Consider the following 19,250-nt stretch of genomic DNA (forward strand, 5'->3'; position numbering starts at 1 on the left):
CGCAAACGCACATAATGGAATCTCCTTGAAAACAACGAGCTGACTCACTCCGGTAGTAAACAGTGAAGATGGCTGCTGCCGTGAGGACAGCCGCACACGACATCGAAACACGAAAACGCACCGATGATGTTATTCTGTCGGAGGGCATCACCTTCAGCTCTCTGCTCCTGTCCGAGGCCGTGCTGCAGGGCCTGTCCTCTGCGGGCTTTCAGAAGCCCTCGCCCATCCAGCTCAAAGCGATCCCCCTGGGCCGATGCGGACTCGGTGCGTTCACAACAACGCGAGCACGAGCTACAGACTATAAAACAATTCAAATAGTCACTCTGGTACACACAGAGTGTAAATGCTTTTACATGTACAGGCCCACTTTTATACTAGACCATTCGAGTTGATATTTGGTGTTTGCTTTTTTATTGACCTTTGTGAAACCTGTGGTGATGCAGACATAAGATAACTATACTGACTTTTGCTGATATAATATTGGCATACCTGTTTTGTATACAGACTCACTTGTAACTTCAAACCATTTCTGTTCATTTGTAAAATTCTAAATTCTTAGTTAATGCAGAAGATGTCTCTTATGTTTTCTTTTTGTTGCTTTTTAGATTTGATCGTTCAGGCCAAGTCTGGAACAGGGAAGACATGTGTGTTTTGTACTATTGCTCTGGACTCCCTGATTCTGGAGAACCCTGCAACACAAGTAAGATGCGCTTCAAACACTGTAATAAAATTGCTCACACTGTCAATTTCCACATTTTATTCACCTTGTTTTGGACACTTCAGTAGTAGGATGCCTGCATGGTGCATAAGTGGGAATGACACAACACGTAGTAGAGTAAATGTGTAAGGCTCCATTGTGAGATTGTCTGTAATCATCTTATCTGGGGGACTTTATTGAAGGGGACTGCCTCACACCTGCTCTCCTAATCTTTTCCCCAATCAGACATAAGTGGTTGTTCGCATTTCACTTTTTAATCACTTCACTTGTTGTTCAACAGGTACTTGTGCTGGCGCCGACACGTGAGATTGCTGTGCAGATTCACTCCGTGGTAATGGCAATAGGGAGCGCCATGGAGGGCCTCAATTGTCATGTGTTTATTGGGGGCAGGCCTGTGTTTCAGGACAAGGCGCATCTAAAGAAGTGCCACATCGCTGTCGGCTCACCAGGTATGAGCCAGAATTTGACACAAGGACAGTAAAAACTCAATCCGCTCCTGAGCTAACATGTCACATTGTGCACGCAGGTCGCATCAAGCAGCTCATCGAGTTGGGCTTGTTGTCTACAGCCAGCATAAGACTGTTTGTCCTGGATGAGGCAGACAAACTACTGGAGGAGGGAAGCTTCCAAGAGCAGATAAAGTTAGCTGAGCAGGCACTCTCGCATGATGTACAAAATAATCATGAGATAGTAAAACCTGATTTGTTTTCTGCACAGCTGGATTTTCTCTTCCCTGCCCCTGACCAAACAGATGCTTGCCCTTTCAGCTACCTACCCAGAATCCCTTGCTCAGCATCTTACTCGCTACATGATTGAGCCGACATTTGTCCGGCTGAACCCCAGTGATATGGGCCTTAAAGGTAACAAAAATTACCAAAGCCCAGGAAGTAATGAAATGATAATACAATTTAAGTTTCAAGATTCAATTTTTGTTGTTGTTATTAATTCCCAAAGGTTTAAAGCAGTTTTACAAACTGGTTCAGAGCCATCCTTTACCACACAAGGTCTTTGAGGAGAAGGTGCAGCACTTACTTGAGCTTTTCAGCAAAATCCCCTTCAACCAAGCTCTGGTGTTCTCCAACCTCCACACAAGGTCGGTCTGCATGCATTTCTAATTCAAAATGTAAATGTTATGCACATGCTGTTGGAGCTATAATTTTTGCTGTTTCTTTGGTCCTGTCAGGGCTCAAAATTTGGCAGACATCTTGTCCTCTAAAGGCTTACCTTCAGTCTGCATCTCAGGTAGGAAGTTTTGGCCATTTTACAAAGTGTTGTCCCTGATCAGTGATGCAGAGTAACAATGATCTGTAATTGTATTTTCACAACATAAATAAAGCATGCACCCTTTATCTATATGCTATCCAGAAAGTTTATATGTTGTGGCATTATGTGCAGGGGGACTCAGTCAGGAGCAGAGATTGGAAGCAATGTCCAAACTGAAACACTATCAGTGCAGAGTGCTCATTTCCACTGACCTGGTAAGATGCAGCCTCCATTCTACTTTCACGCCTGTCAAATATCATGGTACAGCTGTTTATATATTCATGTTCTGTTTCCACCAGACGTCTAGAGGTATTGATGCAGAAAAGGTAAACTTGGTCGTAAATCTGGATGTGCCACAGGACTGGGAAACCTACATGCACCGAATTGGACGAGCTGGACGTTTTGGTAGATCATTTTTTTGTGATATCTTATAATGTCTTTTATACTCTATTCCTCAACTAATTTTGCTTGCCGATTTGGAAAAAAATGTCTGTCTGTTATGTTTTTTGTAATATGGCCCTCAATTAAAATACGCACCAGCTACACGTTTCAGCCAACGTGGCCTTCATCAGGAACAGAGCCAGGCTTTTGTTGTTACCTGTGGGTCCTTTTTAACCATACAAACCATTACATATTTCCCAAATCCACAAAATAGCCATTCCATAGAGCGCATGTCATGTAAAACTTTACATGTACTACACAAGTACCCACGCAGCGCTTCTTCCAAAGTTGTGTAATGTGAAGTAATTTTTCTTGTCCTCCGGCCTACTTAATTTGGCGCAATACCATCTCTTACAAGATTAGCTTTAGCTTCTGAGCATAAGCGGGTTCCTGTAGCAAGGTCAACTGCTTCCTCATCATCCTGGATTTAATTATAATTACAGGGGATTGCATGTGTTTTCTTGGAAAGACGTCATTTTAGTCCAGACTCTCATAGGCTGTCCAAATGCTACTTGAGCAATATTCTTTAATGTCCATGCAATTTTCCTAATTTTCTCTATTTTTTGTAGGCACTCAGGGTTTGGCTGTTACCTATTGTTGCCATGGCGAAGAGGAGAATAAGATGATGGCCATTTCTCAGAAGTGCGGCTTGAGTTTATCTGCTTTACCTGGTAAGTGACACAACCTACATTATTTTGAATAAGATTTCAATATACCTCGCAACACTCGTAAAAAAGGCAGTACACAAAGATGTTTCTGTCATTGGTCATTTGTTTTATTTTATCTATGCAAAGCCCCTGCAATAAATATCACTAGTCTTGTCAAGTGGTCTATAAAGCCAGAACGCGGCCCGAACGGTGCACCTGGTAAAGTACATCCTGTCCTGTGCTGCCCAGCTTGGAAGCGTCTTTGCCAGGATATTTAACACTGGCCAGAATCCCTTTTTGTCTAAAAAGTGCAACAACTTGGCTACACGGACATGAACAACTACAGGCTTGTCTCACTTAATCTTGTTGAGATGAAGTGTTTTGAAAGGCTTGTACTCTGCCATATTAAAGCCAATCTCGCTCCTTCAATTCTTGTCAGTTTACATATAGAGCTAATCGGTCAACGCAGGATGCCATTGCATCCTTTCTGCTCGGTGCCACCTGGATCAGAGGCAAACCTATGTGCGGATGCTCTTTTTTTTTTTTTGGCTTTAGCTCTTCAATACAAGCAATACAAGACAGCAATCCTGACAAGAAAGGTGCTCCATCTGTGCTTCCTCCACTCCTCCCATCTGCAACTGGGTTAAAGACAATATGTCAAGCTTGGTCCCCACACATCCTATGCCATCACTGTGAATACTGGGGCAGGGGCTGAACCCATCTGCACTGCGCATCAATAGGATATGCGAGGAATTAATGGAGTTGTTTAAATATCTGGACGTCCACCTGTGCGAGGACCTCACCAGCCTTGTTCACAGTGAAGAAGTCTCACCAGCGACTTAATTTATTTAGGTTGCTTAGGAGGAATAACATGGAGAGGAGGCTGCAAGGAGTTGTAAAGGCAGCTAAGAAGCCCAGTGGTTCCTCCCTGCCAGTCTAGAAGACAGAGCCACCTCACGCTACCTCAGCAGACTCTTCCTATCCTGCCCACGAACTGTTCCACCTGCTGCTAAAACAGAATTAAATTCGACTAGGTTATGTCTAAACTGGATGTAAACTATATTCAATAACATTTAAACAACACTTTTGTTTTTGCTCTCATTTTTCATGGGGTGAACTCAAAGACATAAAACATTACCGTCAAATCTCAGCATATTGATAATGCCACACCTGTGAGGTGGGATCGATTCTCTTAACAAACAAGTGCTCACAAACACAATATTGTGAACAATATTGACAGAGAAATGGGTCTATTGTGTATATTGAAAAAGTTTTATGTCTTTTGAGTTCAGTGCATGAAAAATTCGAACAAAAGCAAAATTGTTGCATTAACATGTTTGTCGAATGTATGTTTAAATCCGAAAACGCCGGAGTAAAATTGCAGATGAACCTCTAGAACACCTGAAGAAGCCCAAGTACCACCTGTGGTACATGTCCCAGAGTTTGAGAACCACTGGTCCAGTCTACTCTAAGCAATGAATACATAATCATGGGTTATGTATTTATTTGACACTGATGAATTTACTCTCCAACTCCTTACAGTTTGACTCTAGCCTAGTGTGTGGATATTTTAAAGCTTTATCAATTCAGTACTTAATGTTAATGTGTGCTACTGTCTTGTTTTATTTTTTTAAGACAACCTGGAGGCTGGGCTAATGGAGGAGCCATGTGACTGGGATGTTTGCACTGATGCATCTAATGCAGATGTGCCGACTTTACAAGCAATTCCCAAGGCTGAGAAGAAACATAAGAAAAAAGATGTGGCCATGCAGGAAGCTGTAACTGCAAAAAGAAAGGACAATGAAGAAAGACCCAAGCAAAAAGTGAAGTGCCAAGGTGAACGAGATTTGCATCCTAAAACTGAGGCGCTACAAGGTCAGAAGCCGTCTAATATCCGCCCCATAGTCGCTAATGAAACATCACGCAAAGAACTGCAAGACGCTCTGCCCAAGATACCACCACTGACTTCTTTTAAGACTTCCAACTCACGTTTCATGACATTTCAGGAAGCAGAGCGGGACTTTGAGGATTTCATTACGAAGGGTTTGGGTAGAACAGTGGAGGTTATCAGACAGTATGGAGGTAGAAATGAAGACGGCTCTGAAGACATGGATGGGCATACGGAGTCATTCACCCTTTATGATGATAGTGCAAAATGTATGATAGGGAACAGTGAATATAGGAAACACATCATTTCATCGACTGTATCACCGAGCTTTCAGCCAGAAGCGGAGGAGAATGACATGGAAATTGTGCGTCCAAAAGAAGAAGAAAATGTTAAAACTGCAGTTGAGCCCCAGATCAAGAATATTGATACTGTAAACAAACTGCCAAAACGCTTGCAGACAGCCAGTGTGTCAAATAACTCCTCAAACATGGAGAAGAATAGAGCTAAAAGTGATGCTAAGTCAAGTTGGCGATCAGACAGACAGGCTTCAGAGCGCAGTGACAAAACCAAGGTCAGATACGTTAAAAGAGAAACAATAAAACATAAGCAAAATGACGTAGAAGAGGTTGATAGTTACAAAAGTAGAAAGGCTGAACACTATGAAGAGGAAGAAGAAGAAGAAGAAGAAGATGAGGAGGAGGCGGAGCATGAATGGAGTGCTGATAGTTACTGGAGAAAGTGGCACCGCACATGGGGTCAGTACTCCCCTTATCAGCAGTATGCGTACCACAGCTACTACAGTGCAGCTCAGTGGATGGCAGCGTATCGTATGAATGCAGCCTATATCGAAGAACTTCTCAAGTACTAACTGTAAAATGAGAAAGGTAGGAGAAGGGAAAATGTAGTGTTTTGTAAATTGATGACAATCTATGCCAAGGTTTTGTAATAAATTAACATCGGAAGCTGCAGGTTTGCATGTCCTTGTGACTCCTCATTTCTAAATGCATGTAAGACATTGTTCTGCTTTAATGTCTTTTATTGTTTTATTTGTAAGATGACCTTGGATGTTATAAAGGCCGCAACAAATAAGATTAATTGTTAATATCATTATTCACATCCAATAAACAGTATAAGAATAAATCAGTTATCAGTAATCAAGGTGGCTGATTCAATCTCATAAAAAAACAAAACAAAAAAACAACTGGATTTGTGTGTCCCCGTCTTGGAAGTTTACTCAATTTTTGCGCCCCACACCCAGAATAGAAAAGAAAGAATATATATCATTACACTCTCTTTCTCTTTCAAAACTTGTGACTGTCGGATTATAGTCCAGGGTGTACACTGCCTGAGGCCCAGAGTTGCTGGCATAGACGTCATCCAGAGATAAGTGGAAAAATAATGAATTTCTAATGTGTGATAGGGATTGAAATGTATCTATAACTCCTTCTCACTTTTTTGCTACCAGGAAGGTCAGTGGGAAGTGGATAACTACAAATGAGTGCATGTCTTGTTTAAAAGGGCATTGCAAGGTTAGACAAATCCACCTCTGTCTCTGATTACAAGCTAATCAGCCAGTAGTCATCCAATCAGTGAGGCCCTTGATGAAGTACATGCATAGCAGTAGTCCACTTCACATAGCCATGTGTAGATTTGTGTCCCTTAATCAAATGATTAGGCATGGGAAGACCATTTGGGCTCCACGGGCCATGACTGATTAACCACAAAGTAAAGCAGTGTTCAGATGATGGGTGTACGCACGTGGAATGACACAACCTGGCATTGGAAGGCTTGTGAGGAGAACGCTTTTCTTGTTTTTAACTGCTCAGTTTTAAGTCTGTCGTTACTCTTAGGTTTGCCTGGAAACTTATGGGTCTGTTGGGTTGTGTTTCGGACTAAGCGCCTCCAGACTTCTAATAATGCTCTGTTGGTGAGTCTTGCAGTCAGTGACCTCCTGAAGTGCTCTGTGGACATACCATTACTCCTCTTCACTTTCCTGTGGTATGGTAACTGCGCTCTGCCACCAGTGTCGCTGTGCACACTGCAGCAGTTCACCTACGCCCTGTGTAGCTGCGTTCAGCTGCTCACACTGGTCAGCATCAGTGTGGAGCGCTTCCATGCTGTCGCCTTCCCCTTTCAGACTGACAGGAGGAGGGTAAGGGTGCGCCTCTGGATCATGTCCATCTGGGCTTGGGGTGTGTTTCTGGCTCTGATCTCACTCATGTTGTCCAACAACGCACTGTTCTACATGCTCTGTCGGCCCTATATGATGTGGGCCAATGAAGGACATCACCGTTATTCTGATCCATTTGGGCCCTATGTTCTTGTGCCTCTCTGGGCAATGTCTTTAGTGGTAATTATCATACATTATGTTCGCATATTTAAGTTTGTGAGACAACACCGGAAAAAGGTGTTCTGCCATGGTGTGCAGCTGAAACCCACAGTGTCTGCGCATGTCTGGGACCTGCTGAGTGTGTCTCCTCGTCCCGGTCTCTTCAGATCTCTTCCTCAGGTGTCCTCCAGCAGCCCACTCCCCCCTCGTAGGAGCAAGCTGCTTGCTGCCGAAGAGGGTGGCTCTGATGTGGGCTCAGAGAGCACCCAGGCTCCGGAGATTGTTGGAGCAGTGTGTCTCCTCACACCCAGCGCCAGAGAGCAGGGCAAGAAACAGATGGAGGGGAGACTTGCCCAGCGTTTTGGATACATCATAATTGCCTTCACACTCTTCTGGGTGCCCGTCGTGGTAATTCTGCTAATGCACGTCTTCTCATGGCAGGACAAGAGCAGAGTGAGTCTCTTCATTACATTCATTTGAGACATAATGTCCCCATTCCAATACAAACCAGTATAGGCCTATTAATGCTTTTAAGTTTTCCTTAAATAAGCACATTTTCCATCTAATAACTCAATTATGTAAGTTAACCATTTTAAGTCATTGTCGTTATATATGAGCACACATTAGTGTTTTTCAGACCATCGTAGTTGGTAAATACAGTAGTCCAATCTTCTTTTCTTTTTTTTAATCCAATTATTTCCTAGACTCTGCTGGAGCTGGAGACTTCAGCGGTGGTGCTGACGTGTGTGCAGGCTGCAGTGGACCCACTTATCTACACACTGGTCACCAGACAGTTTCGCTCTGAACTCACCAAGATCCTGTCATCCATCCCTGGCTGTCGTTTTAAATAATGAGGCTGGATTTGCAAGACTTTTCGTATGTTATTTTCTTTTTTTTAGTTTAAAATCCTAATGCACCAGACTCTGCAGTGCTGTTAGCTGTCACTTACACACACAAAGATAGAGACAGGTAAAAGCCAGAACTTACAGACACTGTATTTGTGGCAGATATTGATGTTTTATCAGGCGCTTCACAGTCGGGACACAAGACAAGGTCATAAATAATATTCAACACCTGACAGGATACGCACAGCAGTAGTCTCAACAACAACAGGAGGGCAAAGCAAAGAGTAAAAGAAAACTGTCTAAGGCCATAAAAGGACAATTAAAGTAGCACAGAACACAGAGACAAGAAATACAGTTACAGACTTGTTTGCTAAATCATAATGCAGTTCTTTGACACTGAGTAAAAAGATGATTACATAATTCAAAGTCTGTTATCGAAGTGCGACGCCACATGTCTTGCTGCCTTGAAACAGGGAAGTGAGAAATAAATCTTGGTAACTATAGTCCGAGCAACACTGTAAAGGGCAATTATAAATAGATCTCGTTTCCTGTGTCATACCCTGTTACTGTGATGTCTAAACGTGATTATGAAGTGATTCCCTTAAACACCACTTTGAAAAGTACACCTAAAAAGTTGATGATATGTGCTTGTCAGTTTAATTCACTGACTAAAGTATGCTGTATCTAGGCAGTTTTCTTTTTTGTGCATATTATTGATCCCGCACTAGTCATCACTAAGAGGGATGTGTCAAATGAGTTTTCAACCAGGATCAAGGACTAACGTAGACATTGATGGCCACACTAGTCTATCATGAGGAGCTCTAGTGTCATATGGCTATTGTAATAAAAAAAAAATCAGCTTTTATTAGCTCATTATACAAGTATAAGTTTTAAATGCTCTATTTACTACTTACAGTTTCTCTTTTATACATTTTTTTTTTTACTTTACTGTAGCTACTTTTGCTGCGTATAAAATTTGGTTAATGTATTGCTTGTAAGTCACGACGATGGCTGATTAAGAGAGCTGCTATTCCAATGCATCTCAAGTCTCAAGAGGATGTGTGCTTGCAGTGCCTCACCTGCATAAAGCTAAGGGTCTTTGTCTGCCCGGGCTACAGCTGTTCTTCAATGCTATACTGAGACCTAAGGTGGGGTCACACACATCAAGATCGACCTATGTTGGACTCACAATGACATTTGAAATAAAAAGGCCAACAAAGAAGCATTAAGTGGGCGGTATGCAGTGGTAAAAGGTTGGTGTTCAGAGTTACAAAGGTCATCTTTGAAGGGCCCTGATAAGAGACACAAGTGGGCTGCAATGCTTATTGGGACAGACAAAAACATTATTGACCACCAGACTATTATGTGTAGTTGTTATTGGTAGTTATGTGCCATTGATCTTGTCTATGAGAACTAACACAACCTCCAAAGCTTGTCAGTGTCAGAATTATCAATATATAATCAATTTACTATATTGTTCATCATATGACTGTTGAAATAAATATGACACATTAATGTATTTTTTAGGCCTAAAATTTATGCTGTGTACTTTTATTTGTGAGGATTTTTTGTGTGGACCTGCTGTCTCCCAACAAAATGTATTAACATCATGTTTACTGAAATTAAGCGCTTATATTGTGCTTCATTTATTTCAGCTCATGGTTAAGTTGGCAACATAAAAACATGTATTAAAAAAAAGCACACACTGGAATCAACATGCTTTAGGATCACTGTACTAGTGGCATTAAATGGGCTTCATTTATTTTGGTTCATGATATTTTCTGCAATAAAATACTGCATTTCTAAATTTGCGAACATGAAAGGCCTATCACTATTAATAATTTTAGATAAAAGTGCTCATCTGTTCAAACCAAGGGCAAACCTGCATAAATGCATGTGCTGCTGTGGCTTTGAAGTCGGGATCGTAGACCTTATGGTGTGTGTCACACAGTTTCATGATTGTATCCCACTGCATCACACATTGTTGGTAGGCTACATGGTGCAGAAGGTTGGCGGTTCGAATCCTGGCACCCACAGGTGCACACTGCTGTTGTGTCCTTGGGCAAGACACTTCACCTGTGTGCGTGTGAATGGGTGAGTGGTTCCTCGATGTAAAGCGCTTTGAGTGCCTAATGTAGGTGGAAAAGCGCTGTAGAAACCATTTACCACTGATTACTACTCCTGTAGCCCATCACTACTTTGAACGACTTTGGGCAGATACAGACAACTGCAAAGCTGCAGGTTTAAAGATGCGCTCGTCCTCATGAGTATCGAGCACAATTTGGCCTTTGTTTAAAATGCTTACATAGCAGTCCTTTCTTTTACAACATCATGTTTGAGGACAAACTGTTTGCTTGATGTATCACACAGTTAGAGAACAAACTGTTTGTATCACACACAACCACTGACAGTTGGCATGATGAAGAAATAATCTGGTCATATTGATCTGCCTGTTGGGTCTACAAATGGCTCATAATGTCCTCCTCTGCCAATGCTGAGACAGACTTCCCTGCTTCAAGTTCTCCAGAAGGAAAAAGTCAAACAAAAGATAACATTTTAAAACACCAAATAGGACTTAAAGTACAAACATCAAGTTTTCCTAACCACATAGAATACACATACTCAACAACTCTGGAAAATGCCCGCTGAGAATTTGGGGGAGAAAAAGTCAACAACAATAAAGACTACTGAAAGCATACTGGTGTGTACACAGGAGGTCGGGACAGGACGACTACAACAGAGAAGAGAGAGGAGAAGACAGCTTTACTAGCTCTGCCAAACAATGGTCAAATATTACAAAATAGTCTATTAACAATATTCACAATAACCCAGGCTCAGAACAAATTTGTGTCGGAAATTCTCAGCAGTTGCCTTGTGCTTTTGACTATGTTAGTTTAAATTTAAAATATACTATATTCATATTTTTGGTTCTAGATCAGAGTAAGTCAAAGGTTGTGGGCTGTAGGAGGGATATTCAGAAATAAAATCTCTATAAAAGAAATAAGTCTCTTCATTGTTCCAGGCACATATCGTGTAAAAAGGTTTGTGGCTGAGAATTTTGGACAGAAATGTGTGCAAAGAGCCCTTAGTGTGGCAGCTAGTCAAATATACCGCACATAGAGACTTCCAGAAGGTTTCGATCAATTGACACAAATCCTATCAGGCACACACTCTCTCTCGCACTTTGAACCGTAACATCTCAATTTCTCTACCCACCATCCGTACTCATTGGTAAGTTGATACGCACTACAGACACACCTACCACATCTCCTAATGAATTGTAATATGGAACCTGAATAGTGGCATATTTATCTAATCTAATAGAAGACACCAAACATAAGGGCAAGATTTGAAAACATACTTTCCCTTACACCTCTTGCTGAAAATACTTACTGTATAGCCACGCGAATGAAATCATAAAAGGTGCTTTGTGCACAGTGACACATAAAATAGTCTGGGATGATCCACACGGCTTCCCCAGGAGCATTCGCGCTCACAGTCGCTCACACTGATCGCTAAAACACAAATATACTGTATCTAAAAGCCATCCTCCATCTGTACAGAGTCTGTGTCGTTATAGTTTTTGACCAGCAGAGGGCAGGCTCTATCAACTTGAAAGTCATCCCCAGTCAGCCTCCTCTCTACTCTATAGAGTCCTGTCTGTTTTTCACTCCATGGCTCCAGCTTCACGTTTGTCTTCACAGTGCCGACACCTTGACGACGTTCTGGAGGGTGGGGCCTGCGGGGAGGTGGGCGTCGCCCTCAGGAGTGGTCACCGGTGGCGTGGGAATGCTGATGATGGCTGTGGTGATCTGACTGCCCTGGCAGTTCAGCGGCGCCTGCTCGTCCACTCGCATGTTGAGACTGGAGCGGCTGCACAAGAGCAAATGCAAAAAAACAATCTTAGATAGTTGAAATGAAACACAAATACCACTCCCACGCAACCTGCTTTGTTTTTTTAAATTTACATATCTGGTCTCGATATTTAATGGAACAAGAGAAATCTTTTCAAATAACCAGATTTCACTGATTATCCAATGACCTTCCACAAAAATGTGTACTAACATGGTGAATTCTATGTTGTTCCCCATCAGTTTGAAGCTGTGATAAATTCCGCAAAATTGTGAGTAAAATGTATTAATTTGCAATGATTATTATCAGTGCATTTTGATTTCCTTCAGGGATCCAAGATGGAGAATGGACTTGCTTTACTTACTGTGTGCCTTGGTAGGGGTCCCTCACTCACCTCGTGCTGAGGGGCTGGATGTGGATGGTGCTGAGCTCCTGTAGCCCATGCGGGTGTGGGTGCGTGTGGGTCAGAGGCTGCAAGTGCGGTGGCCCACTGGCGTTAGGTAAAGGACTATGGCGCTTCTTGCTTCGGCGTGTGCAGCACGTGCCAGTGACGCCATCTTGGCTCGAGAGGGAGGGGCTTTGAGAGGGGTAGTTCTGTAGCCCCGCTTCCAGGTAGCTCTGCTGATAATACTGCTCATCTACAAACTCATGGTTCTACAAATAAGAAGGAAAAAGACAAATTAATAGAGATTTTTAAAAAAGGTACAAAGTATTAGCTAAACAAATGCCTAAAAAGGAGCTGGAACATCTCTCTCTCTCTCTCTCTCTCTCTCTCTCTTACAACAATGGTGCCCGGCCTGGGGGCCAAATGCAGCCCTCAGACCCATGTTTGGTGGCCCTCAAGCTTTTTGTTGAATTTGCACATACAGTTGTGCTCAAAGTTTATATCCCCAGGCAGAATTTTAAATTTTTTATATGAAAGAAGCATAATTTTCTTTTTTCACTCATAGTTAGGGTTGTGTGATGCCATTTGTGGTGATATAAATGGCATATATATATATATATATATATATATATATATATAATAGAATGTAATGTTGTTGATACTAAAGGGGGCAATACACAGAACTGGGGTATGCATACTTTGGATCAGGGTCATTTTGGTGCTTTTCGTCTTCATTATGATTGAAAAAGAGCAAACTCTTTTTTTCCATCACAAATGGCTTCACACAAATGGCTTCCTGAATGCCGACTGTAACAAGTGAATTTCTCCTTTGTGAGATCAATAAATCTTATCTCTTATCTTATCTTACAACCATAAACTAAGAGTGAAAAAAAAAAAGTTTGGTGTTATCTTTCATATTCTTTGAAAAGAATATGAAACAAAATCAAACAAAATCGACCAAAATTCTGCCAGGGTATGTAAACCTTTGAGCTGTATCACTGTATCACAGAGATTTACTGCAAATGTAATCATACTGCACAATTATTGCTTAAAAAACTACTATTTTTCTGAGAGACAGAGCTGCTTCCAAGTCTAAATAAAGGTGTGATACACAGTTACGACAGCTTTCAAATGCATTCAGTTGAATGTTTTAATGTGTTGACCACCAGTTTGTGGATCTCAATGCCGTACAAACTTCAAAACACAGCCCTGAAACAAGTTTGGACACCCCTGTCTTATACCTACAGACTTCAGTATTTTAAATTCATTTACAGTGAATGATTCACATTTAGTAGATAAAGACAACTGCTATCTGTAAGATGAGCCAGATATGCAAAAACTGTTGCATAATTCCTCATTCATATTTCTCAAGGAATTATGCAATAGCGTACAGATATATGTATTTTCAGGGAAAGACACAGCATTAGCATGGCACATATAGTGTCTGTATAAAATCTGATTTCCATTTCAATGCAAACATATGATGAATATGTTGAGTTTATGGACCACTGAACCACTGAATGGGTTATTTAAAAATAGATGCAGACGAGTGTGTATCTTCAGGGAAATGCAGCGTACTGGACATCAAGCAAACGGCCTATACATAATACAAAACACTCATTATGCATCATAATTTTAGCTCATTGCACACAACCTCGTCACTAACAGAAAATAAAATAAAAACAAGGTGTGTCTGGAAGGCTGCCCCTTCTGTTTTATTTATTGAGGTGAGACACTTCAGGGAAAATATCAGAAATAAAATTTAAACTCTTTGTGAAATGAGCCGTAAGTGACACAAAGAGTCAACGATCCTTGGTTTCACGCCAGCTTAGAACAATATCTAAATTGTTAAATTGGCTTAGGGTACAAAGCGACAGAATGGGGCTATAGCAGGTCTAACTCTCCTCCTCCCCTCAGGAGGAGAGTTAACAACCAGACAATGACTGGCCAGAGGATGAACACAGAAGCATGAGGAAGGTTCTTGGATAAAAGGAGAATTGTGAAACTTTGTTATGAGAACACGGCTGATACAACTTCCCTGATCTACTTTGTGTCTATTTCAATAACAAGCATTCAACACAAACCATTTATGAAAACGTGTCCAAAAAAAAACCTTGAATATCTTGAATATTTCTATTTGAATAAACTGAAAACTGAAATAACTTCATTCCCAATTTGGCCTGCATCTGAAAGTGTTTTTTCATCTGTATGTGGCATGTGACTCACTGTGGTCTTCTCTAGACAGTGCAGCAGGTGGTGGTGCTGGCTCTCTATTAGGGAGGTAGATTTGCTCAAGCGCTTCTCCTCCTCGTTAGAGCCCTGTAAAAAGACAATTCAAAACAACCAATTAACAACTCTCTTTAGATCCAAATTGTTCGGTGTGCGGCCGACTGCTTTCTCTGTACCTTTTCTGATAGGTCGATCTTGTAAGGGATATGCTTCGGAGGTCGAGGGAGACAAAAAGGGAGAGGCTTTAGGGGCCTTGATCATGCCATTGTAACCTACATTAGTATTCAGAAGCTTAGAGACATGTCTGCAAACATCATTGGAGCCAGGACATTGATCTGAGCTGGAAGCGCCACTTTAAGACACACCTAATGGATACCAACCTTATATAGCACTTTGCATCGTGACATTTGCCTCTCTCTCTATCTCTTATAGCCTGCAGCAAACTAGTTAATGACTTGTTTTCTACCGCTGGCAATGGGCTGTGTATTTTTCTGTATCTCCGTGCATCATTGAGAGATTTATTTATTTATTTATTTCCCCCCACTGTGGAGGTAAAAATGTATTGATAATTTAGTATCATCTTTTTGAGCTACATGGCTGATGAGTCATAGCTGGCTGTACTGCCTCCCATACCTGTTCCAAAGAAGGGAGAAGGTCAGTACAATTTCATTTTGTTGGACTAAGAATATAATACGTCCAACATAAAAAGAACTGGGTTTTGTCTGTGGATGAGTTAAGACAATGTTTGAGGAGAATATTACATAATTGCCCCACCCTTCAAATCTCAAAGTGCTGTGAACACAATGTGCAACGACACAGAATTCACACCCTTAAATATTAAAATGCAGCCAATCTCACACAGCACAGAACCCACTGTGATAATGTTTCATAGGGTATAAGATCAATGATATTTCTTCAAAGTCGAGGCCTTGTTCCCAGGATCAAAACAACCCTCTGTACTTCTACAAACATAGCCAATCATAACCCCATCCGTTTCCCGAGAAGACGTCTGGTGGGTTGCCAACACTTGTCAGGAGATGTGTTTGGGAGCCTGTTTCAAATGTATACTCTTTCAATGTGTTGCATCACTCATGTCCCAGAAGAATTTGCAGTTATACTGTTGTATTAAAAGCAGAAAATATACTACCTTGATTACTTGCGCTTTCAGATTTGTGGAGGCAATTCTCATATTTATTGCGCATGTATTAAAAAGTGCCTTTGCTGAGGAAGAGGTTTCTTGAGAAGCTGACAACTTCTGCGTATTTCTGAGTGCTCACCTGTGTGTTATGCATCACGTGAAACTAACGCAGCAGTAAAACGCAGGTGTTTAGATGGATTTATTTCAGTCCCTGTCTGTACAAAGGGCCGTATCAGCACAGAGTCTGGAGGCGGCCTGGCTCACCCCCCAGGTGGCCACCATACTGTGGAGTGGAAACAGCTTGATCTGCTGAGCCACAGAACACTGTCTCTCTGCATGGGGCTGTGCATGTGGTAAGTACACAGAAACCAATTAGAAATGAACAATCACAAGTATTTTTGTAAATCAGGACAGCGCATCTGCAAGAAATCGTGTGGATGCAAATTGCAGGTGAATAGCAATGTCTCTTCAAAGCAACACACACTTATAAAGTTAGTAGAGCAACACAAATGTCCCCATAGCAGCGAGTGTTTGCTTTGTAATAAAGTAGAAGACTGTGTGAAAAAGAATGAAGAGCTACGTCTAAGTGGCTGGCACGGACTGAATATCAATAGCATAATTAAAAAAAAAACATAGTTAGACGAATGGTTTGTCAAACACACAGAGTAAGAAAAACAAACAATTATTCATGAATAAAGGAAACTCATAACTAACAGCAATAACACAGGTGTCAGCTTTATTATGCAGGTTACAGAAACCTATGTGATTCTTTCCTATTATGTATTCCCCCAATTTCTTTATTTTTCTCGTATTTAGTTATTGTATCCTCTTGGCAAAACAGTAACCACCAAATGTGGGATCGAAGAATGAAACAGCTCTAAATAATGTTCTTGCTGCTGCACCACGTTTCCAACACAGAAAGATGGTGGAAAATTAGTTTTGAAGCCAATGTTTTTGTTTTGCTGTGTGTCTGCTCCAGGCCACTATAGCGTCTGTGACTGCAGCATTTTTTGAGGCGGGGAGCGGTTTTGTCGTGTTTACATTTTGTGTGTTTTGCCCGGGGCATGTTCCTCGTTGGACAGCTGGGTTCAAAGAAGCTCCAGCTTATCAAATGAGAACACAGTTTGCCTCTCTGACGGAGACGATTGGCCGGGCACATTCTGAGAACTAATGAATTAAGTGTGGGAGACCATGGTTTCAGTGACACGCAAAGCTCTCCTGTGCTGAACAGAGCAACAGAAAACCCTTCTTAAACCTCTTAGAGCTTTTTGTTTCGGTCCTATCACTGTGTAACTGAGGCTAGTAGGCAGTTCTCCTTGTGAGCTTTTCCCATGAGCTAGACGGTGACGGTTTGTACCATATCGTATTTAATATGTACTTTAAGGCAGTGGTTCTTTTCACATCACAGCCTGAATCAACAATCAAAATGAACAATCAAATCAGAACTAAACATGGGTATACAAAAAAAAACAAAAAAACTAAAAAAACAGAATTGGACTTAAAGCAGAACTAAGTTACTCATGCCCTTAGAGGCCATAAGCGCCACTGCAGGTGTCGTAGCATGTTTTTTTACTCATTAATTATCCGTGACAATAAATACTACGCTGATAGAAAAGACAAAGGGAGAGAGGGATATTGTACATCCAATTACACAATGGAGATATTTTTTTTACACTCAAACTTGTTAAAGTGGCGTTAGCCCGCAGTTAGCTTTGCCCATTAGCCTGTTACCTTCTTCGTGATTCCATTAGTGTGTATTGGGCCACCGCCTCGGTGGCAGGGAAAGTTGCAATTGTGGTTTTCTGAGATGAAAGACCCCCAATCATCCCATCAACACTTGGATTTATTAAGGTAAACAAGTTACTTAGTACTACTTTAACTGAGTCTTTGCACTACTACAGCATAAATGACATGATCTCTAATTAAAGTTATTAAAAGCCTAAGAATGACCCTGAGTATGACCAGAAAGAGCTCAAGTACCACAGTTTGAGGACCACTGATCTTTGAGGTGTAGCTTAAGCTGATAATGATAAATAAATAGATAAATACACATGGGTTGGGCTGTAAAAAGAGCAATTCCAATAACATTCTCGTAGTAGTACCACAATAAATCTTGAAACAGATATTTGTCCCATGAGTTATTTAGCATTGGCAATAATAAACTGATTTCAAAGTGTACCCACGGAGCACAGAGATGACGTTGTGGAGTCGTTCTTACCGTCAGCTCCAAGGCTTCGTTGAACAGACCGTTGCGTTTGCTCTGGGGGAAGACACTCGAGCTCCCCGTCTTGGTGATTCGTATTCTGGCCAAACGTGCTTTCTATACAAATAAAACAAAAAAACATATTCAGTAAGACATTCACCAGCGCGTGTCAGATGCACTTGGGATAATTTTGACACTTCCCCGTGATTTCAAGGTACAACATGCCAATATTTCATACAGGTGCGATCTTGTACACTAAATCAAACATGGTCGGCCGAGACGTTCGCTTTGATGTCTCATGATCCATTCACTCTGATCTCTTGAAATACTTATGAATCATTTATGTTGACTACATGCTACTCACACTCTCGAGATGAGACCAGTTAGTGCAACAGCTGGAGATGGATACAAGTAACTGTGTACAGTGACGAGGATGGATGTGTGTATTTCAGAGATCGAGTTTTACTTAATAGAGGAGCTGCAGTTAACCTTTTGTTCGAGCATACCAACTCACCAATGTGCCTTCCCTGGAGCACAATAAATCTTCCATCAGGGCAGCAGTTTTTAGCAATGCTCTTTCCCAGTGCGTCGTAATCAGTTTATTTTCAAACAGACCTTCACCTGTTACTAATCCTATGCCTGTTCACAGTAGTATATGTTTTAGTTCTTAAAATTTACTCAACTTCCTTGTCAAGTGTCAATCAATGCAGTTACTTCATGAAATCTGTGAAGTTCTTGAGTGTGCTGCTTGGTCTATAAAAATAGAACAAAATGGAATCCAATTAAGAGTCAGTGGTAAAATATACAGTGAAGTGTGGACATGGCACAGAAGCAGAGCACTCTTAAGCTGGGAGCACACTCCACAGTGGGGTTAATTAAGCAAGTGGCTCGTGTTTGCATATCTCAACGTGCACTATATGCATACGATACACACTACATATACACATATACATATATATTTATATCCATAAGTGAACTTTCCTTCATATATAACCCTCTCAGAAATCCGACACACATGCTGTAGCCGCCACAGTGAGCTTATGGAAATGTATGGTAATTTGGCCTCATCCCTCACAAGGATTTCATTTAAAGCATGGTAATGTTTGTTGACCTGCAGGTAGCTCAAGCTGTGATTTAGTAATCTAAAACCAGGCAGGGGAGATAAATACATGAACACACATGCTGATAATGTACACTGCCGCATCAGTGCACAAACGGCTCCTAAATTCTTGTCTGAACTGTTACGGGCAAAATGTAAAACACACTGTGTTTTGAGAGCAAAATCAGCTTTATTTGCCATCTGTGCAAATCA

At 41.3% G+C, this 19,250-nt stretch overlaps 3 protein-coding genes across 4 annotated transcripts in view; 2 read left to right on the forward strand and 1 right to left on the reverse strand.

Moving 5' to 3' along the window:
* The first annotated feature begins 49 nt into the window (after positions 1-49).
* ddx20 (DEAD (Asp-Glu-Ala-Asp) box polypeptide 20) lies at positions 50-5,886 on the forward strand. The gene is made up of 11 exons (XM_079558631.1): positions 50-264; positions 606-700; positions 999-1,167; positions 1,245-1,359; positions 1,436-1,578; positions 1,673-1,811; positions 1,902-1,960; positions 2,114-2,196; positions 2,281-2,386; positions 2,992-3,093; positions 4,705-5,886. Exons 1-11 carry the CDS (start codon positions 69-71, stop codon positions 5,823-5,825), a joined length of 2,328 nt encoding a protein of 775 aa, XP_079414757.1. The 5' UTR covers positions 50-68; the 3' UTR covers positions 5,826-5,886.
* Positions 5,887-6,303: 417 nt separating this feature from the next.
* Positions 6,304-9,444, forward strand: LOC306964450 (5-hydroxytryptamine receptor 2B-like). The gene is made up of 2 exons (XM_079558440.1): positions 6,304-7,739; positions 7,991-9,444. The coding sequence occupies exons 1-2, from the start codon at positions 6,699-6,701 to the stop codon at positions 8,135-8,137; spliced, it is 1,188 nt and encodes a 395-aa protein (XP_079414566.1). The 5' UTR covers positions 6,304-6,698; the 3' UTR covers positions 8,138-9,444.
* A 132-nt stretch (positions 9,445-9,576) lies between these two features.
* kcnd3 (potassium voltage-gated channel, Shal-related subfamily, member 3) overlaps positions 9,577-19,250 on the reverse strand; it is a 111,676-nt gene continuing 102,002 nt past the window's right edge. The window contains exons 4-8 of one of the 2 annotated variants that reach the window (XM_079559185.1): positions 17,954-18,055; positions 14,774-14,806; positions 14,595-14,687; positions 12,378-12,637; positions 9,577-12,004 (exon numbers count right to left, since the gene is read on the reverse strand). In XM_079559185.1, coding sequence (XP_079415311.1) covers positions 11,830-12,004; positions 12,378-12,637; positions 14,595-14,687; positions 14,774-14,806; positions 17,954-18,055 — 663 coding nt within the window. In that variant the 3' untranslated portion in view covers positions 9,577-11,829. The remainder of the gene's footprint in view (positions 12,005-12,377; positions 12,638-14,594; positions 14,688-14,773; positions 14,807-17,953; positions 18,056-19,250) is intronic. The other variant, XM_079559186.1, reaches the window with a different exon arrangement.

The sequence above is a fragment of the Gobius niger genome (assembly GCF_951799975.1).
Source record: "Gobius niger genome assembly, chromosome: 6".
NCBI lineage: Eukaryota > Metazoa > Chordata > Actinopteri > Gobiiformes > Gobiidae > Gobius > Gobius niger.